This window comes from Lissotriton vulgaris, chromosome 7 (genome assembly GCF_964263255.1).
Source record: "Lissotriton vulgaris chromosome 7, aLisVul1.2, whole genome shotgun sequence".
Lineage (NCBI taxonomy): Eukaryota > Metazoa > Chordata > Amphibia > Caudata > Salamandridae > Lissotriton > Lissotriton vulgaris.
The window spans coordinates 1314717206-1314743725 of NC_141695.1; the positions used below are offsets into that span (position 1 = coordinate 1314717206).

Consider the following 26520-nt stretch of genomic DNA (forward strand, 5'->3'; position numbering starts at 1 on the left):
GGGCTGGACTTTTCCCATTGGGCGCAGGGTCACGGCTGATTTGCATATGGCTGTGTCCAAAATGGAGTGGCATGGTGAGCAAAAAAACTATGGATTTAGGCCCAGATCTTTGTACAGGAGTGATTGTATGACATTGTTTGGCATTCTGTCCAGCAATTGTTGTGTTTGTATTTATCACCCCGAGTGGGACGGGTATGCCCAGTTGTGGGTCCCATGCTCTCCATGCCACTGAAGTCAAGCTATCCTGGCTGATGAGGGCTGAAAGCCTGAAACCGGTACTAGGATGCTTGGTTCCAGTCCAGGGAGGACCTCGCCTGGCAGTTCGTGCTGGACTGTTCCCATTGGGTGCAGGGTCAAGACTGATTTGCATATGGCTTGGTACAAACTGAAATGGCATGGTTAGCAAATAAATGATGGATTTAGGCCCAGAACTTTTTCCTGGGGTGAATATATGAAATTTTTCTGCATTCTGTCCATCAATTGTTTTTGCATTTGTCACCCCGAGTGGGACGGAAATGCTCAAACGTGGGTCCCTTGCTCTCCATGCCACTGAAGTCGAGCGTTCCTGACTGATGAGTGCTGAAAGCCTGAAACCAGTCCTAGGATGCTTGTTTCCAGTCCAGGGAGGACCTGGCCTGGCAGTTCGGGCTGGACTGTTCCCATTGGGCGCAGGGTCAAGAGTGATGTGCATATGGCTGGGTCCAAACTGGAATGGCATGGTGAGAAAAAATACAATGGGTTTACGCCCAGATCTTTTAACTGGGGTGAATATATGACATTGTTCTGCATTCTGTCCATCAATTGTTGTTTTTGAATTTGTCACCATGAGTGGGACTTGTATGCCCAGATGTAGGTCCTGTGCTCTCCATGCCACTGGAGTCAAGCTATCCTGGCTGATAAGAGCTGAAAGACCAAAATCGGTCCTAGGATGCTTGTTTCTGTTCCAGGGAGGACCTGGCCTGGCAGTTCTTGCTTGACTGTTTCCTTGGGGCACAGGGTCAAGACTGCTTTGCATATGGCTGGGTCCAAACAGGAATGGAATGGTGAGCAACAAATCTATGAAATGAAGCCCAGATCTTTGTACTGGGGTGAATGTATGACATTGTTCTGCATTCTGTCAATCAATTGCTGTTTTTGCATGCATTTATACTGATCAAGAGGCAAATCAGTAGAGAGTAAATAGTAAACATGCTCATACTATAGAAATGGTGGTATCTGCAGAAAAGGGTCAAAGACAAAGTTCACATCAACAGCTGTGAAGGATGTAGCCCATTGTATCAATCTATGATTAAGGGCTTTATCATTTGTAACACTAGCTTTGGTGACAGTCTCTAAGGTATGCACGGGAGTAACAACGAGAATGTGTTTCCCTTGAGCAAGTGTCTGCTCTTTAAGGATAGCTGTTAAAAGAAGTATGCTGAGGCGATAATTACAAACTGCCTTTATTCACTGCTCCGCTCTCCAGCAAAGACCAACACCTCACATGAACATTCTAAGAGCAGCTTCACAGGAAGCTACCAAGTGCGCTATCACCATGGGGGTGGATGGAACATACTAAGGTGGACACATTGTAAATAGGTGTATAAAATGATCCATCACGTTGTAAATAGGAGTACATATATAACATAAGATTGTAACACATCTTCCCGCCTATAACCATTGCAATAAATAACTTCCCTCTATACAGTCTAAAATAACATATGTCCCGGAGGAAGTTCATTTGTAAACAATAAAGTCTTTATGCCAACCAGGTGTCTTGCGTGTTCTTTGAGTAGGGGTGATGTCGGATAAGTGCTCAGAACTGGGAAGGTTTTGGGTCTGACTATTTTGTTTTTGTTGAGCCCTTACTAGTCTGTCCATGCTCCACATTTGGTCATCATCTAGAATGACTGTGTTTCTTTTGATGGCTGTTATACACCTAGGTTTGGAAAACCTGCTTTCAGGATTGCTACATCTTGGATTTTTTATGCAAACCTATTCACCCACCTTCCATTCTGAATTCCTAGTAACATGTTTGGAGTCATAACGCTCTTTGTATTTGTTTTGATGGTCTCGAACTCTGTCAGTGAAAGCACTCATGTCCCTGGTGATGAGTGTTCCTCCCCTAACCAATTTGGGAAGAACTTGGTACAGGGTTTTCTCCCTCTTAATTCTGAGAAAGGAGAGACACCTGTAATTTGGTTGGGTGTGGTGTGGTAGGCCCACAACATCTCCTGAAGACCTTGCTCAATGGGAATGTTGTTATTGCTGGCTAATTGAATTCCGCCTTTAACCATGCGGTTCATCCTTTCTACCAACCCGTTGGCCCTGGGACAGTACAGTAGTGAGGTGATGTGTTTTATATTTAGGTTGTTGAGAAACTCTGTCATGCTATGGGAAACAAACTGGACCCCGTTGTCAGTGACTATGGATGCAGATATGCCTTCAGTGGCAAAGGTGTCTCTCAGGAACTGAATTACAGATGCAGTGGTTATCTGGTTGACCATTTTAACCACCGTCCAATGCGAGTGGTAATCAGTTAGGACTATGGAAAATTTCTTAACTACTCTCGGTATATTAAGTGGACCAATTATGTCGAGAGCAATCTTTTCCCATGGTTTACTTGGGACGGAAAGCGGGAAAATTGGGACCTTCCTAGGTATCTTTGACTTGTCACTACTACTGCATGCTTGGCAAAGCTTTACTTTCTCTTCTACTAGAGTGTCCATGTTGGGGAACCAGTAGCTTTCCCTTAACCTCGCTCAGTTAAGCTTCTCCCCAAATGACCTTCATGTACTAGGTCTATAATTTTGCCTCTTAACGCTTCAGGTGGGATTAGTTTGTCCTTTCTAAATAATAATTCTTTGTCTATGCAAAGTTCATTGCGAACCTCCCAAAATGTCCTTGTGTCAGCATTCAATTGTTCTTGTGACTCAGGTCATCCCTGTAACGTGTATGATTTGAGTTGTGTCATTTTGCTATCTGTGCTCATGTGGTCCAACCATTCTTTTGAAGTAATGGTTGAAAGCTCAATCTGAAGGATGGGGTATTCGCCTACCTCAAATTGCTTTCCTTATTGAGTGGGCTTCTAGAAAGGAAGTCTGCTGCAGAGTTTTGTGTACCTGGCACATATTCTATTTTGAAGCAAAACCCTTCCAACCCAAAAAAATCCACTTAGCAATTCGAGGGGTGTTGCAAGAGTTGTTCTTGGGATTGAACATGAAAACCAAGGGCTTATGATCAGTTCAAATACAAAACTGTATGCCCCACAAGAAGAATTTAAAGTGTTTTACCCCCCAAAAGCAAGCCAACGCTTCTCTTTCCACCACTGAGTAGTTCAATTCCGCTTTGCTTAGGGTACGCGAGGCAAACGCTACAATTCTCTCTTTGCCATCAATCACTTGTGACAGCGTTGCCCCCAACCCTTTTCCGCCTGCGTCTGTGGTGAGGGTGGTTTTTCTGTTATGTTCAAAATTGCACAGATATGGAGCAGAAATGATGTTCTCTTTTATCTCCGAAAATGTGCGTTGGTGTTCTTCCAACCATCAAAATGGAACGTTTCTTTTAGTTAGTTCCCTTAGGTTAGCAGTGATTTTCGCAAAATGATTAACTTATTTTGCCATATACTCTGCCAGGCCTAAAAAGGACTTTAGTTCTTCTTTATTGGTCGGTGCAGGGGCATCCTTTACAGCCTCAACTAGGCAGAACTTTGGTTTGAACCCAACTCTCGAGATGCAATGTCCTAGATACTCCACAAATTCCACTCCCAGGTTGCACTTTTCTTGTTTAAGGGTAAGTCCCGCGTCTTTGAATTTGGAAAGGACTTGTCTTAGGTTTTGGTCATGCTCTTCTTCGTTGGCACCGTAGATTAGGACATCATCCTGGAAGCAAAGTGTCTTAGGTACCCCATCCAGAATGCGCTGCATAATTTTTTGAAATACGTCGGCCGCCGATGCCAGCCCAAAAGGCATGCAGGAGAACATGAAAGTCCCCAAAGGTGTGGTAAATGCCGTTAGTCTTCTGGATTCTTGATGTAGTTCCACCTGATGATACGCCATGGATAGGTCCAAAACGCTGAAGTGAGTGACCTTCCCCATGGTGCTTAACATCTCATGGATGCGTGGCAAAGGATGTCTTTCAACTAGGATGCTGTTATTAAGATCTTGCAGGTCGATGCACATCCTAATGTCCTGACTATTACTCTTCCTGGCGATAACGATGGGGGCGACCCATTCTGTGCATTCTACAGGTTCAATGATCTTCAATTCTTTTAGTCTGTTTAGTTCATTCTTCAATGGTTCCCACATCAAGTGGGGAATGGGCCTGGTTTTGTGCACTACCGGCTTAGCATTGCGTCTCAACTTGATTTTATGTTGGTAGTCTTTAAGCAGCCCTAGCTTTTCCGAGAAGACTTCCTTGAATTCTTTCACGATATGTTCATAGTCGTTTTCCGGGTTGGTGCACAGTACTTGCTCCGGATGATTGGGGTCCAATTTAATTCCCAATTCCTTCTGGTGTCACCACCCTAGTAAGTTAGATCCTTTTTCCACAATGTAAACTTTGCCTACTGTGGTGCGGTCCTTGAAGGCGATTATAGATTTAAGCATTCCCTTCATTGGAATAGGGTCTTTATTATATCCACTTGGATTTATGTCTGCTTTTGTTAGATTCTTTTGTTCCTGGCCCATTATGGCTATGAAATCTGAGTAGTTCACTAGGGTGTATGGGGAGCAAGAGTCTGCAAACATTTTAATCTTCCTTCCATCAATGTTGACTTCACATTCTGGATATTCTTGTTTCTCCTCCCCCAATTCCTTGACTTGTAGAATTATTTTCTTCACTTGGGCCTTGTCTTCTCCTTTATTGCTCCACGATTTCTTTGGAAAGCAACCACACAATCTTGCCAGGTGCCCTTTCTTATTACATTTCCTGCACCACGCCGACTTTGCTTGACAATTGGGGTCATTTGCTAAGTGGTTGTTGCTTCCACAGCGGTAGAATTTTTACTTGGAACCTTCTGAATCATTTGTATGGCTTTGTCCACAATCCTTCTTGTTTTGTGGTTTGTAGGTATCACCCTTAATTTTGCATACTTCATTTTCTTCCCCTGTGTTACTTATTTCCGCTACTTTGTTCTCTGTGTTCATTTCTTTTATATACACATCCGTATGTTCAATGGACTTTGCAATTTTAATTGCTTCCTGTAGGTCTGGTTGCTTGTGTAAAAGCTTCTGTATTTCTTTGTTATTTGTACAACATACTAGCTGGTCTCTGATTAATGAGTCATTTAAGTCCTTGAAGTCACACAGCCTGCTGAGACCCCTTAGTATAGCTACATATGTTGAAACACTCTCTTGCTTTCCTTGTACGCGGCTGAAGAATTTGCGCCTCTCTAAGACTATATTTATTTTATCGCCAAAATGAGCTCTTAGTTTCATCAGTGCTATGTTGTAAACTTCCTCATCATCATCTTCATCTTCCAGTTCTGGAAGTGATTCAAACACTTTTCTTCCTGTGGGGCCCAAGTTGTGCAATAAAATATGTTGCTTCCTAAACTCGCTGAATTTCTCTCCACCTATAGCCACCAGATAGGATTCAAAAACTTTTTCCCATTCTTCCCAAGGCATATTGGGTTCCCCACATTCATTAAAAAATTTTGCAGGTTGCGTCATACTTGCGGCTGCCATGTTTAAAACTTGTAATTATATTTGGATGGAGGAATATTTAAAATGAGGGCTACAATTACATTTATGTGCGTTACCAGGATTAAGAAACACTTATACACAGTAGAACAGTAACCTGGATACTTTAGGACAATGCCTAATGAACATATATACTATATAGGTTAACCCCCTCTTACTTCTGTTATGCTTTGTGGTAAATGACTTAGAATTAACAAACATTAACAGCAACCTTCTCACATAAATTTGCTATTTGACTATTTACCACTAGTTTTCCACAGACTTTTGCAGACAATGACGGGTACTTTGTCTTATATGTAGATGTAACTAAACGTGGTGTGCGTGTCACCGTGGCAGATACAAATTTCCCCAAAATATGGCACACACTGGAGTGGAGGGCTCCGCTTCCTTTAACTTGTACTCCTCAGACAGGCTTATTTTTAATGAAAAGGCTGAGCCTGTCAGCGAGTGAAGCGTAGGCACAGCAATCCCCTCAACTCTTAGACAGAGAAGGTTATTCAAGTGCGCTATTTTCAGGTTGCTTACATGCCACGCACTCATTGTCAGAGCACTGAGAGAAGGATGACAAAGGTGCAGTGCCCTCTAGCGCCAGGAGCGCTATCGCACCAGCTTCAGTCAAGAGCAGAGCAGCTGATTACCATTTGCACTCACGCACCAATAGAGCATAGGATGTCTGCACCTTCAAAGAGGCTTCATTCCACATGCGCTTTCTACAGCGCTCGCTTTTGCAGAGGCCGCCGCACCCGCCCGTAGGGTGGGGGAGGCTCGAGGGCCGGCGCCATAACCCACGCGGTGCCAACAGGGGGATGGGAACTGGTTCTGGGCGCCCGAAGCGGCCAGAACCAGCGGAAACGGGGTGCGCACCAGCCACCCCGACAGGAAGTGACCTCGTGACCCGAGCGCCCACGGGGTGCGACCAATGGTCAACCTTGCTACCTTTGAACCCCCCAATCAAAGGGGGTTCACCTGAGACCCTCTAGGGGGCTCAGGGGGATTTAAACACCGCCGCTCCCCAGCAGAAGCACAACGTCTTCGAAGGAGCTGGGGGAGCGGCGCGACAACGACATCGTTTGAAGCCCACCCACCCACACCTGAGGAACAGCAGAGTCGCAGTGCTGGACAGTGGGGAAGGCGTTTGGCGGAAATCCTACAATCGTTGGCTAACCAAACACACCGGTGGGCGGTGTGTAGGAGGAGGGCCACTCACTTTTCAATGCCGCACGGCAGGGTGACGTGGCCGCACAAAGGAGGGGAGGAACAGACGGAGACGGCACTCGCGGCCCAGACCCGGCCGGACGGCAGGGCGCAAATGGTAGCGAGCTGGGGACCTAACTCCAGGCAGAGAAGCTCCCCTCCATGACACCCAAAAAGGGGTGTGGCCAACCAACCACTGGGACACCAAAAAACTGACTAAGAACTGGTTGTACACAAGTGCCATTTACGAACTGATGGGTGCACTAAAGACAGACACCTGTACCAGAGGAAGGTGTCATAATCTGTAAGGTAATGTGCATGATTGATGAATAGAGTTCGCAAATGAAGATTGTACAACCAGTATGTTATCAATATTGTTATTAATAATCATTATTGATATTAATAAATCTGCGGCCAACAATGACCACCACAAAGAACTGCGATTGTTGGCTGACATTATTTCCTAGTAGTGACGGAGAATGTATGCAGAATGCAGACCGGCAAGTAAGTATGTATTGGTGACCCACTGAGTAGGCACATGCGAGGGTTATTGCAGAGGCCGCCGCACCCGCCCTTAGGGTGGGGGAGGCTCGAGGGCCGGCGCCATAACCCATGCGGTGCCAACAGGGGGATGGGAACTGGTTCTGGGCGCCCCGAAGCGGCCAGAACCAGCGGAAACGGGGTGCGCACCAGCCACCCCGACAGGAAGTGACCTCGTGACCCGGGCGCCCACGGGGGGCGACCAATGGTCAACCTTGCTACCTTTGAACCCCCCAATCAAAGGGGGTTCACCTGAGACCCTCTAGGGGGCTCAGGGGGATTTAAACACCGCCGCTCCCCAGCAGAAGCACAACGTCTTCGAAGGAGCTGGGGGAGCGGCGCGACAACGACATCGTTTGAAGCCCACCCACCCACACCTGAGGAACAGCAGAGTCGCAGTGCTGGACAGTGGGGAAGGCGTTTGGCGGAAATCCTACAATCGTTGGCTACCCAAACACACCGGTGGGCGGTGTGTAGGAGGAGGGCCACTCACTTTTCAATGCCGCACGGCAGGGTGACGTGGCCGCACAAAGGAGGGGAGGAACAGATGGAGACGGCACTCGCGGCCCAGACCCGGCCGGACGGCAGGGCGCAAATGGTAGCGAGCTGGGGACCTAACTCCAGGCAGAGAAGCTCCCCTCCATGACACCCAAAAAGGGGTGTGGCCAACCAACCACTGGGACACCAATAAACTGACTAAGAACTGGTTGTACACAAGTGCCATTTACGAACTGATGGGTGCACTAAAGACAGACACCTGTACCAGAGGAAGGTTTCATAATCTGTAAGGTAATGTGCATGAATGATGAATAGAGTTCGCAAATGAAGATTGTACAACCAGTATGTTATCAATATTGTTATTAATAATCATTATTGATATTAATAAATCTGCGGCCAACAATGACCACCACAAAGAACTGCGATTGTTGGCTGACATTATTTCCTAGTAGTGACGGAGAATGTATGCAGAATGCAGACCGGCAAGTAAGTATGTATTGGTGACCCACTGAGTAGGCACATGCGAGGGTTATTCATTAGCTCCGGTTTCCACCATGTTAAATTACCGGCAATGTTTATACTGAAACACTTTCTGTGGTGACTCCACTCGTCATGCGCTCCTCACAGCGTTCATTTTTAATCAGCAGGCGCTCTCCTGACAATCTTCAGTTTTCACAACTATAAAGAACTGGCAATGTTTATTTTGGAGATTGAATGCTTTCCACAGCTGACTTTCAAATGCGTGCGTTCGAGCTGAGGGGAACAGCAGTTGAAAGAAACGAAACGCTCAAGGAGACATGCAGCTGTCAGAATGCCGTGAAAGAAATTACCAGGGTGATCTGCCCTCTGGCGCTTGACACACGCTATCGCACCAGAATCAGCTGACTGCAGATTGAATGCTGAATCAAATAGCGCGTAGGAATGCCTCCACCTTCAAAATGTCATAACTTCATTCACTAAGCGCTCCACACAGCGTTCACTTCTCATTATTGCCAGCACTGTTTATTTAGAAACGCTTCTGTGGTGACAGAAAAGCCTCCTCCTACACGCGCACCTCACTGTGATTTTTCAATCAGCACACCCTTTCTGTCAAGCTCCGGTTTATACAACTTTCAAATACCGGCAATGTTAATTTTTTCTTTGTGAGAGTAAATGCGTCAAGCTCTGATTTCTTAGACTATCAATTTCCGGCAATGTTTATTTAGAAAACGCCTTCCGTGGTGACAGAAGAGCTTCCTTCGTCACGCGCACCTCACTGCGTTTCTATAATCTGCTGTGCCTTTCCTGACAAGCTCCGGTTTACACAATTAAATACCGGCAATGTTCATTTTGAAGGGTAAATGCTTCCCACCAATGGCTTTCTCAAGCAGGCGCTACCTTCACGCTCGGCTACACGCTGAGAGCGACAATTGATTCCTAGCCAGCAGGCACATTAGTGCAACATCCCTTCACGCTTGGCTGCCCAAATGCTCATTAAAGCCATTAATAGTTCGTAAATCACTTGCGCTTATATTTTCAGCTGTTCTTTTAAGCTCAATAATAAAGCATTTCCTTTTCATTAGGTTGACGAGACCTCACCAGATAAACTGCTTAGGAGTGTCCTGAGGTGGCTTCATCCTGGCGACTATCGTTGCTCTTCTTAAATCTCTGTTTACTTTCCTTGCTGCCAGAGTCCAATCAAAAGGGGAGGAGCAGGAACATCTGTCCTCTTACACAGATCCTCGCCACTGTTAAAAGAAGTATGCTGAGGCGATAATTACAAACTGCCTTTATTCACTGCTCCGCTCTCCAGCAAAGACCAACACCTCACATGAAAATTCTAAGAGCAGCTTCACAGGAAGCTACCAAGTGCGCTATCACCATGGGGGTGGATGGAACATACCAAGGTGGACACATTGTAAATAGGTGTATAAAATGATCCATCACGGTGTAAATAGTACATATATAACATAAGATTGTACCAATAGCCATATGCACAGCAGTCAGTATTTGCATTTCCCTTGAGAAAGTGGCTGTTCTTTAAGGATAGAAATATGCAAAACAGTCAGTATTTTTTCAGTTGAAATAATATTGCCCTAAGTTCATTCTGTATTTGTTTAAGCACGTTTGGTAAAACAGGCATCAAGAGAGTGCCATGAAAGATTGTATAGACTGTGCCAAAAATTGTCCCCCAGGTGTTACAGTCTCCAAGAGTGGGAACCATCTCAGTGGGTACCCACATGGTTAAAATTCTTTGCCTGTCTTGTGGTCCACTGACGGGAAACACAGCTTCAAGATGATCTATGTTTTTTGGGGCAACAGAAAATGGAATTTCCACATGATTAGTGGGTCTTTTGTCCATAACTGAATGAACAATTACAGGACTAAAAGGCATCGCTGGCAACTGGACCTGCACTTGCGCGCTAATTTTAGCTGGGCAAGCTAACAATGTGCGTGAAATAAATTGAGTTAGGTGCCTGTATAAGACACAGAGATTATGCAAAAATTCTGTGTTTGTGTAAGATTTCAATTGCCCAAGTCAGGATATGGGGTATATCCAGTTAATGCCGGCCAAATAGCCCCCTCATAACTGAAGGGGGCCATTCAAGCTTGCCCAGGCACATTGGGAATGGTGCCATTAAACCAAGTCTGGTATTCTCAGACAGTAAGCGGTATTTCAACACGTGAGTACGGTCTGTATGCAGAAGGTGCCTGTGGGACAGTGTATTCATGGTACGTGTCAGTATTGGCATCCACAACTGCAAAAGTGACCCAAGAATACCTCAAAGCAGTATGCATCGTATGCTTCTACTACAGAGATCATAGGAGGTTCCACATTAGGGACTTCATGCTGTGCTAAATGGGCACAGAATGCTGTTTGGGCATTGCCCTCAATATTTACAGGTTGGCCATGAGAAAACAGACATGGATCCAAAGTGTAACACAAACTGGGTTTAAAACTCTTAAAATAGTCAAGCTTGAACGGGAAACATCCTTTACAACGCAACTTTTACCACGCAGTGCCTTTACGACGCAACTTTTACAATGCAAACCATTACAACGCATTGCGCTGGGGGGTGCTTTAGGATTGGGAATAGGTTTAATTTACTATCCAACACCTTCCCTACTATCCACGGGGACTGGAGTTGGAATAGTAAATTGAACTATTCACTATCCAGCGCCCCAAAGCACTATGCATTGTAAAGGCATGCGTTGTAAAAACCACGTTGTAAAGGCATGTGTGGTAAAAGCATGCGTTGTAATGTCATACATCCAGCTTGAACAACCAACAAAACTAGGTGATCCCAAAACACTGTGGATGATAATTGCCAAATCCCAAAGATGTCTCCGGTAAAAGGTGTGAGGGTATTGCGGATAAGCACTTCTCAGGGTTACCACAAATATGTACCTGACCAAACATTGACAGAGCCATGTTGCAGGGATTATGCTCAGGAACCAAATTATGCTTGAGACCATAGGCCATTAGTCTGTAGGCGACTGAGTCAGCATACCACATCAGTATCTATGAGCCCGAGTCAGACGAGCTATAGTGCCTCACTTGCCCTCCTAACCTTCCCAGGGAGACGAGTGATTTGGTACCACAGAACAAAACATTCTCAACCCTTTCAGGGATCACTGTAACAGGACACACCTTTTCGCTCTCTCACTCATACTTGCCCACAATAGGATAAAAAAGAGGCACAAAGGAAGTTTACAATGTTTAATTAAACTATTGTGCACTTAGATGCAACAATGGTGCCAAAATTAGAAAAAAAAATTAATGCCAATAATGTAATCAGCATGGTTAATAAACCATATACATTAAAGAGCCCTTTCATGTTATCTGACAGATCTGCCTAAACTCTCCAGTACCAGTGAACGTAAGTGGATTTAAATTATAATTCTCTGGGTTTAGTGGCAGACCCCATACCTTAGCATACATAGGTGGATGTTCAACATCTCAGCTGATGCAGCACTCTTGTCTCAGGACATTCACTCTATGAGAGTGTTTTTTCCGAACCCCTGTCCTCAGTTATATGACAAGCTATGTTTATTCAAAAGACCAGCTGCATTCTTTTATTATGTCTAGATGCTATTGTCTGGCAAGAGAGAATAACAAGGGACAATGTTTTTGACCTTCCCTAGGCTGTTCTTACTAAATCCCAGGAAAATAATAAAATGTTTAAACATTTGCTGGTCCTGTGTGAAAATACAATGTGGTACAAAAGCAAATGTGTACAAATTAAAAGTGGCCAACGACATGCACAATTAGGCTAACAGGGAAAACGACAATGGGCCATACAGGAAAAACACAACACAACTGGGGCCTTGCTGTGGCTGGTAATTGAGACAACAGGCCACTATTAATAGATTTTGGGTGATAGGAGACTTAACCGGAGGCGCCCTCTCTGTTAATTGTGCCAGTGGGTCAGATCCAAGTAGTTGTCCTTGCTCCAAGAAGAACCCCGCAGATGCCTCAAAATGATCAAAGACAAGATTAAACAAGCATTGGCATAGGTTTCGCCTTTGGGACATTATAAGCGTTTAGTTATCCAGCACAATATCCTTGGTGCAACAACATCAACTGTTGCATGGCTAAACACGTATAAGGTCCCAAAGGCGAGACCTATTGGCTATGCCAATGCTTGTTGTATTTGATGATGGCAGCATAGGCCCCATAGAAAGAGGAGTAGTATTACATTCAGAATCCTCCATACCTGTTGAAAGGATGCTAAAAGGATTATAGTCCTCTAGGGGAGCTGATAAAGATGTACAACGCATATACTTTGTTATCCCCATAAAATTTGGAAGTAGTTTCAATTATAATCATCCAAGGAGAGAAATATAATCCCCATAGGAGGTATTAAAATGATATAGAAAAAAATAAACCTGCAGCCAAGTGAAGAATTAAGAAATATGGCCAAAGCTACAAGATGCAGAAAGGATTATAGCCAGGCAACCAAATTATTCCCTTGTTAAAACATCATGAGGTAATAAGACCTGATTTTAGGGAAAAAACAAGTTCTGCCACCTTTAGTATATCCTTATAGTGACTGCCAGGCTCATTATTGCAGAAGAAAACTCACCCAAATGTGAGGTGACGCGCAGTAAAAACAAACTGCCACCCCCATCATATTTTGCCCCAAGACATCAACATTTGGGTTCTTTCTTGAGAGGTTTGAGAGTGATGAAGCAGGTTTCCGATTGGTCACAATAGATGCATAGTAAATGTAATAGCTGTGCAAGGCTGTCAAGATTTGCTTTCTGTTGATTTGCTAGCGATGTCTCATTGTTCTCTAAAAAATCCAATAAACTTGATTATCAAAAGATTTGTTTTCTTCACTGCCAAATATTTGGTGGATACTCACAAAACCTGGCGCCTGATTAACTGCCCTTATTCTTAGGTTCAGGCCACGTAAGCTTTCAAAACAAAGAGGTTGCATTATTTTTGTCATCAGGAGAAGCAATGGTGAGCCGCGAAGCCGCTATAAATGTGGTGAAGAAATAAAAATACACAAACTGATCATCTGGGTATGTATTACGCATTCTGGTATTACCACAGCACTTGAATATTGATCTGCGTTCTTCCATCTTGACTGCCCTGGCCAGCATGGTGTACATGGGCAGGTCTAGCGCCAGATCACCTAAGAAGCTGCTTCCCCTACTCCTTCAGGCTTTGCTATAGGCACCAGTAAGGATCGTGTGTGTGAGGCAAGAAGCAGTCTCTGCAGTGTTATCAGCCTCCACACCGCTGTGATTTTGGAAGGCAAAGAGGTGACTAGATGGCAGTTCGTATCAATAGCTACATCTCACAAACCCATCTTTACATGGAGCAGGCCTGAGTTGGAGAACTAGAGTTTACAGATTGTGTTTTGTATCACTTGTTCTTAAAAGCATATTTCAATACAAAGTTAGAATCCCCTCTTTCTGGCCCTACAAATCTAACTTACGAATCTTTTAATGTTGAGAAGGTGTCCAGTGTGGATGTAGTGCCATATGTTGGAGCGCTCTAAACTCTGCGAGATGCTGGCCTGTATGTTGCACACTGACACCACTCTGGCCTATAAGCACTACAATATGAGAATGGCACATCTTCCTAAACATAAGTCCATAAAACGTTGATTCATGACATGCAAAAGTCCACCACCACAAATAATTACGAAATTTCAGGAGTTAAAACTCATGCCAGTGGTGTAGTGAACCCCATACCTCAGGAAGCCTTAGCGGTGGCTCCCACTCTGCCAGATGAGCTGGTAAACGAAGTCTCACTAAAACTTTAGTTATTTGTTTGTCGATCTCTTCTATCTGCTGGTCTGCAGACATAATGCTCATAAATGACACTGCTAGGGTTTACCATGATAGAGGGTGTGGATGGTTGGCTAACATGCTTAGTGAACGAAACAAAGAAAGAGAAATGAAAAAATAGAGGACAACACACTGAGAGGGACTGATGGAAAATGTGAACATGCAATAGAAGAGGTAAGAAAGAAAAGGTAAAGGTGAGATACAAAAGATGGCTAGATAGAAAGAGAAAAGAGCATGGGAGGAGAAGGAAAAGGTGAAAAGAAGAAGGGATGAAGAAAGGACAGGAAACAGGAAGAAAAGGTGAAAGTGGATGGAAAGGTGAAAGGACGGGTGACAGGACTAAATGGTGACAGATGGAAAGGTGAAGCGATGCAGCGTGAAAGGATCTATAAGTGAGAGAGTGAATGGAAGCAAAGATGAAGAATGGACAGATGGGGAAGAGTGAAAGGGTGGATACAACATGTATATATTTATGGGTGGAAGGGTAAAAAGGTGGATGTATATAGGAAAAGGTGACAGGAGGAATGGAAAGGTGAGAGGATAGACTAATGGAAGGTAAAAGGATGGATGGATAGGAGGCAGATGAAAGGGTGATGCAAATTCTACAATAGAAGGGGAGGTTTCCTCGCTTCGAGCGCTCCATGTGATTAGAAGAATGCTTTAAGTGAGGAGTTTTTTAAATTTCTCATCTACTCCCTTGACTCAATCAAATGTATAAGGTCTAGATATCAAGCAAGTCTTTGTGACTAGATCACTAGATCAGACTGGGGTCGTCTCTCAACAGGCCACTTTGAAACTTCAATGTTTCAAGGAGCGGGTCTCTAATTTGAGTGCATCAACTTTTCACAAACGCTGTGCTAACGTTTCCTTGTTTTCCTGACTGTCAAACAGCTTGCAGCCTAAGACATACAAGAATGCAGTCCTTTTAGATCAAATGACAACTGAGAATTAGCTTTTGTCTGAATTACGACAAAACGCGCTCACTGCTGACAGCAAACTGAAGCATAATATAAAATTGACTTTGAAAGAAATCGCGAAGCTAAAATCGTTGTATTTTGAGGAAGAGGGTCAAACAAAGAGTGAAGTCAAATTATGAGGAAAAGAGGCCTTTTCCCTACACGACACATGTGACATGTAAATGTTTTTGGTAAAACAAAGATTCGCAAAACCTCGACCACTTTCCAAACTGGGGCTTGAGTTAAGCACACCCAGCTATTAACAAAACAAGTAGTACCAGTACACAGAAGACGTGACTCACCAAAGTAATCTGCTCTAGGCTGAGAATCTATCGCCCGCCCGCTGAGAGCTTCCGGTTTTATTTCCATCGCAGATGCACTACTTCATGGTGTGGGGTGAGGTCTTTACATAATCATTTTCGCTGCCTTTCTCTTTGCGTTCAGTGATCTTGCCAACATTCAGCACAAGAATGCCCCCCTCTCAGAACGAAGAGGTGAGAGTGAGGAAACAGAAATGGCCTGTGCGCGAGATCAGACATCTCTGCAGATTTGCTCGGGTATCATTTCCCATAGCAACAAGACGCGCTCTGTGTTGAGGGAGGGGGAAGGGCAAAGTGCCGGCACCGAGTTTGAGAGAAAGAAGTACAGATATAAAGGCCTGCAGAGTGACGCACACATTGAAGCGAGGCGGTAAGGGAGGGCCTTCACACATGCAATAAAAGAAGCCAAATGGCAGCTGTGCACGATGGCAGCTGTGCACGTCACGCGCGCGCTTGTGCGTGTGATAGTAACCTGGTCGCCGGGAAAGTACCACTTTTCTAAGCAGCTACTAAATGTCTTGACCAATCCAGTGCATGCGCTGGATCAGGCGAAGATATAAAATTGTAGGAAGGTCATCTGCATTCATTGGATTAGACGATGTGAGACATACAGGTACCATACAGGGGGCTGTAGTTTTCTTATGACATTACAGATGTACCTGTCTGTGAGAGAGACAGTGAGGAAATCCAATCAAGAAGAGTGTCCAACTTTTCAGGTATCCTGGCTATGGCGTAGATGGTAGATGTGCAAGAGCACGTATGGTACACAGCAGCTGAATCTAACCAAACCCTGGTAATCAAGGTATTCAGGGCAAAGAAGTTTGGCATCAATTCCCACAATGTGGTTTGCTAGTGCGCTGAGAATATCTACTTGATCATCATGTTTGTCGGAATGCTAGGACTGGCTCTTCTGTATTGACTCTGCAGTCTGCAGAGAAGGTCGTTTTGCCAGGTCTTTACTGCAATACTTTTTGATGTGATTGCTTCCTCAAACCCACTTTTTTAGAACTACTGCTTGGTACTGATAAACAAGGTGAGGAATATATAGGTAGAAGTACACACCTGAGTAAAATGTTACTTGCCTTCTGTAATAATCTTTTAAATATATATATTTACCTGCAGATTCCTCACTGGCCTACCCCTCTCGCGATTAAGAGCAGCGGTCTTGCAGATTTTGGAAATAAGGTCCCATGTTATTTCCATTCTGTACTCTGCCATCATTCTATCAGTTTTGTCAGTCTCATCTCTGTCCCAGAAGGTTTGTAAATGGATGTTAACTTACGTCAGATCATACAGTGGCACCTTATATGCCTCACTGATGTAATGTCTGAAGGAGGACCTGAAGCCCTGACTAGCCAGGAGCTAATGCAAGTGTTATCAGGTCCAGTCTAGTGCCTGGAGGGATTCATGTGGTGAGGAATATGCGGGTAGAGCATCCACCAGAAAGATCGTAACCAAAGGTAAGTTTTTTATTCATAACTGAACTGCTACTATACATACATAGAGATAATAATGTTATTAATCCCAAATCTGCCTGACCAGAGATTTCTTGTCTCAGTTCTTTTTTTCTCTTTTTTTCTTGTGTCAGTTTCAATCCAGATCATATTTAGCCTATATTTGTTGACCTATCTCTTAAAGTGAAGCAGCATCAATGTCCATATTTATGTTTACAGACTGATGCCGGGGGCCCTTTGGTGTGCAACGAAAACGGAACCTGGTTCCTGGCGGGTGTCAATATCTTCATGTCTGACGCATGTACAAACCCGGTCAGCCCTCCCGTGTTCACTGAGGTGGCGCCCCTCGCCAACTGGATCCAGGCGAAGATATCCGGGGCATTTTTTGTCAACCAATCAGTCGAGGTTTCTAATGACATAGACAGTGACAACTGTACGGCAGTTATTGACCTATTAGGTAAGTTGTGTATGTGAACATTGAGATTGCTGCTATACAGAAAAAAAGTTTACTTTAAGTCCTGAGATGAATGTATGTATGTAATGTTTTCCAAAGTCACATTACATATCGGAGCCTAGACAACTAGGTGTACCAGACAGATGCCACTATGTTTTAAAAGGTTAGCCATAATTTTCATTTTTCTTCTCGGAGACCTTATCGTCTCCTCTCCATGCATTCATTGTGATGGAATTAATGTAGGTTACTTGATGACGTTTGGAAACAGTTCAGTGCCTTGAGGTTACTTGGTTACATACAAAGGCATATTCATTAATTCCGCACTGATTGGTAAAATGCTCATTTAAATGATACTGGAAATGCAATGTGAAGTAAAAGACAAAATGCCCGTTTTAGGCCGATGTTAAAAGAGACCCATATAATTTCGCTATGTGCGTAATTGAGTAGCTCCAGTTAGTGGAATTATGACTTTTGTGCATGAATGGGTCCAATAAGATCCACGTCCCCCTAGAAAATTTCAGAAGATTGGACTTGCCTATCTCTACCAATGTAAAAATGCCTAGAAAATACTGGTATGTGCAGAACAATAGAGCAGTGAGCACCAAAATGTGCACGTTATGTCCCATCTTGCTGTCAAAAATTTTAATAGGTAATAAATACTGAATGCAATTCATTCCAAGCACCTTGGTGTCGGAATATGTTCTGTACTGTAATTATCGATAAGGAAACTGGGCCATTTGTAATGAAATGTTATGTGTCTGAAACACACACATGCAGGTCTAGAAGCGAAAGGCACTTCTATAAGTAATAATGCGTAAATCTGTGGAATTGCGCAGTGGCTTCCAGGACGAATTGGGGATGGCGACGCGGGGGACTTGGAAAAAAAATAAGATAAAAAACTTTTCCTCCTCGCCGCACCTCTTATCTATTTATTTATTTAACATATTTTATATAGCGCTAGCTGGACCCAAGGGTATCAAAGCGCTTTACATGGGTGTACATTGTAATATAGCAAATTTACAATGAGGTAGTATTCAGGAACCAATACAGATGGTAGAAAGCGATTAAATATTATACAGTCTGATTAAACAAGTTGCTAACGGGTACAGTAAATCATGGGATATTAGGCTAGTGAGAGAGGGAAGGGATGGAAAAGATGGAGGTAGGGAATAGGAATGGGGAGAGACAAGGGAAGGGGATAGTTAAGGCACAATCGAACAGCTATTCAGAGAAGAATTGATTGAAAGTAACAGAATTACAATGAGGTAGAATTCAAAACTCAATAAGAAAGTAAAAACAATTCTAGTTTTACACCATTACATTACATGTATTGCAAAGGGATACAGCAGGTCCTGAGAAATGAGCCTAATGTGGGAGGGAAAGGATGGAGAAGAGGGGGGCAGGGTATGGGAATGGGGGAAGGCTGAGGAGTGGGGGAGGATAAGGTAAAAACAGGGTGGGGCGAAGCTGGTCCTTAATGAAGGATTGGAGGGAGTATTTAGTGGGTGAAGGAAGAAAAGAGAGGGGGAGGAGAACAGTAGGTGGTGGGATGGGATGAGTGTCTAAGGGAGGAATTAAGGACCCCAGTATTTGTTAAGCAGGAGAAGTTTGAGGTCTTTTCTGAAGCTGAGATAGGAGGGGTTGCAACCAAGATCATTTGGGAGGGAGTTCCAGATCTTAGGTGCGTTCCCAGAAAAGGAGTGAGATTGTGTGGTTTCGTTCTTTAAAAGAGGAGGAACAAAAGAGAGGGTGTTGGAGCTCCTCAATGATCTATAGCAGCCGGGTTTGTGAAGTTTATCTGTGAGGTACAGAGGGGAATTTTGAGGCAAGGCTTTGTGCGTAATGCAAGCAGTCTTGTAGGAAGCTCTCCCTTCAACGGACGGCCACTGGAGGGCTTTAAGGGCAGGGGAGATACGATCAAACCGTTTAAGGTCCGAAATGAGCCTAGCAGCAAGGTTAAGAACAGATTTTATTGAGGTGAGGTGGGCTTTGGGAGTTCCAGCGAGGATAGCGTTCCCATAGTCGATTTTTGACAGGATCAGCGATTGGACGACTAATTTAAAGTCAACAACAGGAATGAAGGGTTTGATTTTCTTTAAGTGATGGAGTTTTTTTATGTGGGGGATAAGAGTAAGGTTTTGGTCAATGTTAAAGCCGAGGGATTTAACTGAGTTAGATATAGTGAGAGAACAGTTGAGTGCTGTGAGGTCAGAGATCCAGGATGGAATGGGGAGCGAGTTGTTCTTAAGGGAGAAAAGAATGATTTCTGTCTTATTTGAGGTGGTTGTAGTGGAACCAGGATTGAATCTTACACAAGGTGTCATTGAGATGAAGGACATCGGAGCGGGATTGAATCTTATAGTAGAGTTGAGTGTCATCGGCGTAGACGTGGTAATTGATTCTCGCTTGTTTAAGGATGAGGGTGAGGGGTTCCATGAAAAGATTAAATAAATGATGGGGAGAGGATAGAGCCCTGAGGGACCCCAAGGGAGTCGGGCAGAGGTTTAAAAAGGCAGTCATGGATTTTAATTTGCTGAGTTCTGTGTTGGAGAAAGGAGGTGAACCATTTGAGGACTGGGCCGTTGAGGCCAAAACGATCTTTGAGGATATTAAGAAGCGAAGGGTCATTAACAGTATCAAAAGCAGCTGAGAGATCAAGGAGAATGAGTAGGGAGGATTCATCTTTGTCGAGGGACTGATGGATGTCATCAATTATGTTAAGCATTGCTGTTTCTGTACTACAGCCCTTCCTGAAGCCTGATTGGAACAAGTCTAAAAGATTGAAAGAATCAATGTGTCTATCTAGTTGTAGCAGGGTGCATTTTTTAAGGGTTTTTGAGAGAAGAGGCAAGTTAGAGATAGGACGAAGGTTATTTAGGTCCTTAGGGTCACCAGCAGGATTTTTGAGGATGGGAGTAATTTATCCCAGTTGGAGGGACACAGGGACACAACCAGAGGTAAAGGAGGAGTTGATGTTGGAGGTCCAATAGGGGGCAATGATATATTTTAGATCTTGGACAAGGTTAGAAGGGAGAGGATCTTTAGTGTGAGATGATGGTTTCAGCCTGGAAATGATGTTAAGGACATTAAGTTCAGTGACTGGGTGGAAGTCGTTCCAGGAAGCAATGTTTTTTAGTTCAAGTGTGATGGGGCCAGGTTCAAGAATAGGGTCTATAGGAGGGAGCGATAGGGAGTCGTGAAGAAGTGTAGAGGGTGAAGGAGGATTTGAGGAAATGTCCGGTGAGGGTAGTGGGTTAGGAAGGAGTGGAGTTAGGGTGAAGGATTCATCCTTTTTGGAGACTTTTTCTGAGAAGTAGTTGGCAATTTCCTCGCATCTCTCAGAGGTGGCAATTACCTTGGGGGGTGCAGAAGAAGTTTGTTTTTTCACAATGCTGAAGAGTTCTCTAAGTCTGTTTTTTGCCCAGTCGAGTTGGGAGCGGAAGAATGATGTCTTAGCATTGAGGATGTGTTTTTTGCATTTGGATCTAGCGGATCTGAGGAGAGAGAGGTTAAAGGGGGACGGGTTTTGTCTCCATAAGCGTTCGGTTGATCTGTGAAGTGTGCGCCGCTCATAGTTGAGATTAGGGTTCAACCAGGAATTTTAGGAGCTTTTCTGTCGTTTTAATTTGGCTGGGGAAATTTGGTCTAGGACCTCAGCGATGGATTTGATGAAGTGTTCGGTGAGGTCATTGGTATTTCGGGAGGGAGGAGAGAGTTGAAGTTCGCCTGCTGGTGGAATAAGATGAAAATTCCTTGTCAGTTTCATTTGTTTGATGGCTTTAGGTTGAGGGGTTAGAACAGTGTTGGTTATCGTGAAAAGGATGAGGTGGTGGACGGACCAGTCGATGGGGAGTATGGAGGAAAGTGAAGCCAACCCATTGTTAGTAATGATAGGGTCAAGAGTGGCTCCTTTAGAGTGTGTGGGAGAGTGGCATAGTTGCTTTAAGTCATTGATGTCAAGTAGATTAGAGAGGAGGTTAACTATGGGATTATCCTTTTTGTTCCAATGGAGGTTAAAATCTCAGAGGAAGAGGTTTTTCGGGCTGGAAAGTGAGGATTGGGTGAGAAGGTCAGACAATTCTTCTACAAAAGGCAGAGGGTCACCGGGAGGGTGATAGATGTTGTGTAATCGAATTGGAGGGGAGCCTTGCACTTTAAGTTCCGGTCTGAGGTATTCAAAAGTAGAGAGATCGGGGATAAGCACAGGGGAGAGTTGGAGTTCGTTTTTATAGATTGAAGAGGAGTGATCTTTAAGCCAAGTTTCAGTGAGAAAGGCGATGTCAATGGATTCACTAAGGATGGTTTCCTAATTTTCAATCGCATGACGGACCGCCAAGCTACAGTTAACCAGCATGCAAGTTAGGGGTGTAGGGTAGGTTAGGTGGGGGAGGGCAGGGGTGGATTGTGGTAAATTGCGGGGGAGGTCTAGGATAAGTTGGGGAAGGTACAATTCTGTTAGTCCCCGTGATCATGGTGATAGGGGCCTGTGTGATCAAAGGGTCAGTATTTAAGGAGCAGGAGGGAAAGGATTAAAGTGGTCAGGTAGGTCAGAGGCGGGGAGGTCGTTTGGTGCGGGGAAGGTTCTAGGTGTATCACTATAGGGGAGTAGTGTCCTGTTGCTTGGTGAGGGTAGAGTTTTTTTTTCATTGCACAGGGAAGTAGAGTGATTGGGGCGGTTAAGTGAGGAGAGGAAGTTAACATCTTTTCTGAGAGAGGTGAGTTCAAAAGATAGGTTAGCAAGATGGAGTTCTATGTTAAAAAGTGTTTGGGAATGAGGGAGAAGGGGCTGGAGGCTGGGAGTTCAGGGGGAATTGGAGGATGTTCTGTGTACGTCAAGACGAGAGGCCTAGGGAGAGGGAGGGGAGGGAGTCCAGGTGGGAGATGAAGAGGGGATTTTCCATTTATGGCTGAAGGGCGGGAGGAGAGGTGGGACGACGCAGCCACTGGGGATAGAGGAGAGTCAGGCGAGGGAGAGGGGGTTCGGTGAGAGTGAGGAGGGTTGACTTCCTGGTTAAGGAGGGAAGGGTCCGTTAGAGGAGGAGAAGTTGGAGCAGGTGATTGGGTCTGAGTGAGGTCAAATTGAGGGGGTTGCGAGGAAGAGGAAGCTGGAAGGGGGGAACTGCTGTGAGATGTTGGAGCCTCAAGAGGAGGAGAGGGAGTGAGGGCTGGAAGGGGGGAACTGATGTGAGATGTTGGAGCCTCAAAAGAGGAGGAGAGGGAGTAAGGGCTTTTGCGTGGGCCTTTGGCGAATCATTGATAGGGAAAGTTGTTAAGGTAGGGGAGAGATAGAGAGTCCGGGCTTGGGGGGTTTCCATGGTGTTTTCAAAGACTGTAAGAGGGGGATTAGAGTAGGAGACAGAGGTGGTATAGGGTCATACTGTGATTGGGGGCTGATGGGATCAGAGGAAGGTAAAGAAAGTAGGTGGGATAAGGTGCTGAAATGTTGTTCAAAGATGAAGAGATGTTTTTCCGAGGCTTGAATGAGGATGTTTCCAGATTTGAAAATGGAGATGTCTATTTCACCAAGAAAAGTAGGGGAAGGGGTGGTAGATAGTTTCAAGCCATATGGGATTTTTCATGACTTTTTGATAGGGAAGTTGTTGATGAAGGAGCTTTTCCATTTAGAGGGGCGTTTGGAGTAGAAGATGTAGTTACTTTTTACAATAGAGGTGAGCCTGCGACAATTATCTACAAATAGCGTTTCTTGGTGGCAAATTAGTTGTTTGTGTTTAAAGTTTTTCTTAGCATTTTTGGAAAGGTTAGGGGGATAGAGAATGGTCCAAGAGTTTTTGGTCCATATCTAGTGATAGTTGCATCCAGCGAAGTGGAAGGGGTGATAGAGGGGGAGCATTTTAGGGGAAGTAAGTGAGTAGAGTAAAACCCTGGAAAGCGGTAAGGAGGTAGGAGGGGGAACAAATGAGATTAGGTGATACCCGTAAAAACAATACACGAGTGATCTAGTCAGTTAAAAGGAAGTCGCAATCATTAAGTATGTGGGGGAAAAATAGAGTAGGTCAAAACCAAGGTGGGCGTCACAAATTAAGGATAGATCCTTCCTCGTTTTATTTCCAATGTTATTAGCGTGAAGTTCAGAGCAATGTGAGAGTTCTTCTTTAACTTCAGTTATTCGTAGAGGCAGCGCACAAAGGATTTAGGTCATCGGGGGATTCCGAATGCAAAAATTTAAAATAAGATAAATAAAATAAAAATGTTTCCCATACCATCTGGGGTCTCATTGGAAGCTGTCCGAGGGGCAATGGAAGTCTGGGCATGGTCTCCACCCAGGCTGCAACACAGCCTGGGAGGAGAGCATGCAAAGTGCGCATGACTGAGACAGCCGGCTAAAGAGTCATGCGCAGTTACAGAGTGCTCACCACTCCTCCCCTGCTCTGTGAGCAGAGCAGCTCTGCCCTGTCCTGCAAAGCTGCTGCAGCAGGAAAAAATAGAATGATAATAACATCAAGTTAATATCATTGTATTTTTCTTTTATTTCACTCCTGCAAAGAAGTGGGGCAGCACTCCTCTGCCTTATCGGAGGAGCTGTCAATGGAATCGCAACTCGTGTATATTAGGCATGAAGGCCCCATTATGTTGTTGCCAGTTATCTTTTAGGATTATGGAGGGAATGCCACTTCAGATTAAGGAACATTGCTTGGAAGACTAAGAGAAAATCCTACAGAAGTCTGGTAGGTGTACAGTACAGTAAAGTGTGGGCTGTATACTTCTCGTCACAGAAACAGGTGGCCAACCTCTACATAGGGACTCTATATAAGAGGTAATCAGTGCTATGAAGTGTTATCCATATAAAAGGTTGAGTCGATGTAACATGTGAAGAAAAAATATTAAAGTATTTTTGCATTATCTCTCATTTGGCTGGTATAATACATTTGCAGAATGTTGGAGAACTGCTGAGATGTGTTGGTGTGCTTGAGATGAGACATGAGCCTGCCTATATGAATGGGGTGATGGTGTTTTGTGTGATGTTGACTCTGCCCAGAAATAGGGATGATGTGAGGGGGTTAGTATATGGCTTTTAGTGGAAGGAAATTCAGATCTTTCTTTGCATGATGCTCGCTTTGAGGTCCAGAAGAGGTTCTGTGTCTAATAGTCAGTGGCAGCAGGTAAGTACAGCTTAGAGAGGGCAGGGGCTCACACACACACTCACTCACTCACTTACACCCATGCATTCACAGTGATAGACCCTCTGCACTGGGCACTTCAGGGATTCAAACTGAAGCACCCAGGTACGAGGCTACCACTGACACTCCTCCTCGTCATGAAGAAGAGGGCCTCGAGGACCTTTACTGAGCTGAGTAGGTCACACCCACAAGACCTGTGACATCCTCAGCCCAGTAAAGTTCAGCTTAGGAAGCCAGGAGCCAGCACATTTAGCGCATGTCTAATTCCTCGCTGCTTGACCTGAAAATAAAGAGTGTCTGTTAGCCTGACCTTTGCTCAGCCTGACGGACACTCGTTATGTCCAAAAGGCACAATGAAGGGGCCTGGCCCATTCGACCTTATGGATGGGGCGCTGCTGCTAAGAGACTCCACATAATTACAGTATTTTGATGAAGGAAGCCAAGACTAAGTGTATTTTTTCAGAGGTATTTTAAGCAAAAAATCTAATAGAACAGCCACACATTGAACCAGTTACCATAAATGCACTGGCATATTGTATCAATTTTATAGTTTCTAATGATGATGACAACATTTGAAATGCAGAGTGACTGAGAGCGTGCAGCGCTTCATAGCGCGTTTTCAGTGAGGCTTTGTGCGAATTTTTAACTACCCAGTTCTGTATTTAATTTAAGATTTATTTGTCTTCTCCCTCATTTTTAACATTGCCCCCATTGCTGCACTATAATTGTTTCTCACCGCACTTGGCGGGTCCCGGGTCATCCTGCCGATTTTGGGCGCCATCTTGGAGTATCTAGAGGACGCCTGACGGCGCCATTGGGAGATCGGTCTAGTCGTCTGAAGGACGCTAGACCCGTACTTAAGGCAAGTGGGAAACGCGCGCAGTGTATTCGACTTAACATTTGAAATGCAGAGTGACTGAGAGCGTGCAGCGCTTCATAGCGCGTTTTCAGTGAGGCTTTGTGCGAATTTTTAACTACCCAGTTCTGTATTTAATTTAGGATTTATTTGTCTTCTCCCTCGTTTTTAACATTGCCCCCTTTGCTGCACTATAATTGTTTCTCACCGCACTTGGCGGGTCCCGGGTCATCTTTCCGATTTTGGGTGCCATCTTGGAGTATCTAGAGGACGCCTGACGGCGCCATTGGGGAGATCGGTCTAGTCGTCTGAAGGACGCTAGACCGGTACTTAAGGCAAGTGGGAAACGCGTGCAGTCTACTCGACTTACCATTTGAAATGCAGAGTGACTGTGAGCGTGCAGCGCTTCATAGCGCGTTTTCAGTGAGGCTTTGTGCGAATTTTTAACTACCCGGTTCTGTATTTAATTTAAGATTTATTTGTCTTCTCCCTCGTTTTTAACATTGCCCCCATTGCTGCACTATAATTGTCTGAAGGACGCTGGACCGGTACTTAATACGGCCATGACATCGCGCAGCGGACTCGCCGGACTCCCGCCGGAGTCACGCCAGAGTCCAGCCCGTCTGTGCCCGTCCGGGCCCGGACGGGCTTAGGGCCAGCCACCTTGCCTAATTTAGTAAGTTCTGCAACCACTTACTCGCGTGCTGAACTATTTCGGCTTCGCCCCCTAAAATCTTCGCACTGCACATTATTGAATAAGGACTCTGAACCATTCACATACTGTGCACTATGTAGTCCCCCTAATCAAGTAGTGACAAAGAACACTTTACGCTCAGCCCTTCTGAATTGTAGATCTCTTCCGAGGCACTCATTGGAAGTTAGCCTCCTTATTCAGGAACATGAGTTAGACATTCTGTTTTTAACAGAAACATGGCTTAGGCAAGGCTCAAAAGCGGATATAGTGAACGCCCTTCCTCCTGGTTTCCTAATCCACACTCAGGACCGACCGGTGGGTCGAGGGGGAGGTGTTGCTATCCTGTATAAGAACTCATTGGTATGCAGAGCCCAAAATGGTGAGGTGGAGGATTGTGAGAGCTGTAAGTTTTCCTTTCAAATTTCACCTATTGTAGCGATGTCTGGGTT

The 26520-nt window shown here is 44.6% G+C and overlaps 1 protein-coding gene across 2 annotated transcripts in view; it reads left to right on the top strand.

Annotated features, from left to right (window-relative positions):
• LOC147703580 (transmembrane protease serine 9-like) overlaps nucleotides 1-26520 on the top strand; it is a 1394371-nt gene that overhangs the window by 788958 nt on the left and 578893 nt on the right. For both annotated transcript variants that reach the window (XM_086931925.1, XM_086931926.1), the window contains exon 12: nucleotides 17148-17385. In XM_086931925.1, the coding sequence (XP_086788051.1) occupies nucleotides 17148-17385 (238 nt within the window). The remainder of the gene's footprint in view (nucleotides 1-17147; nucleotides 17386-26520) is intronic.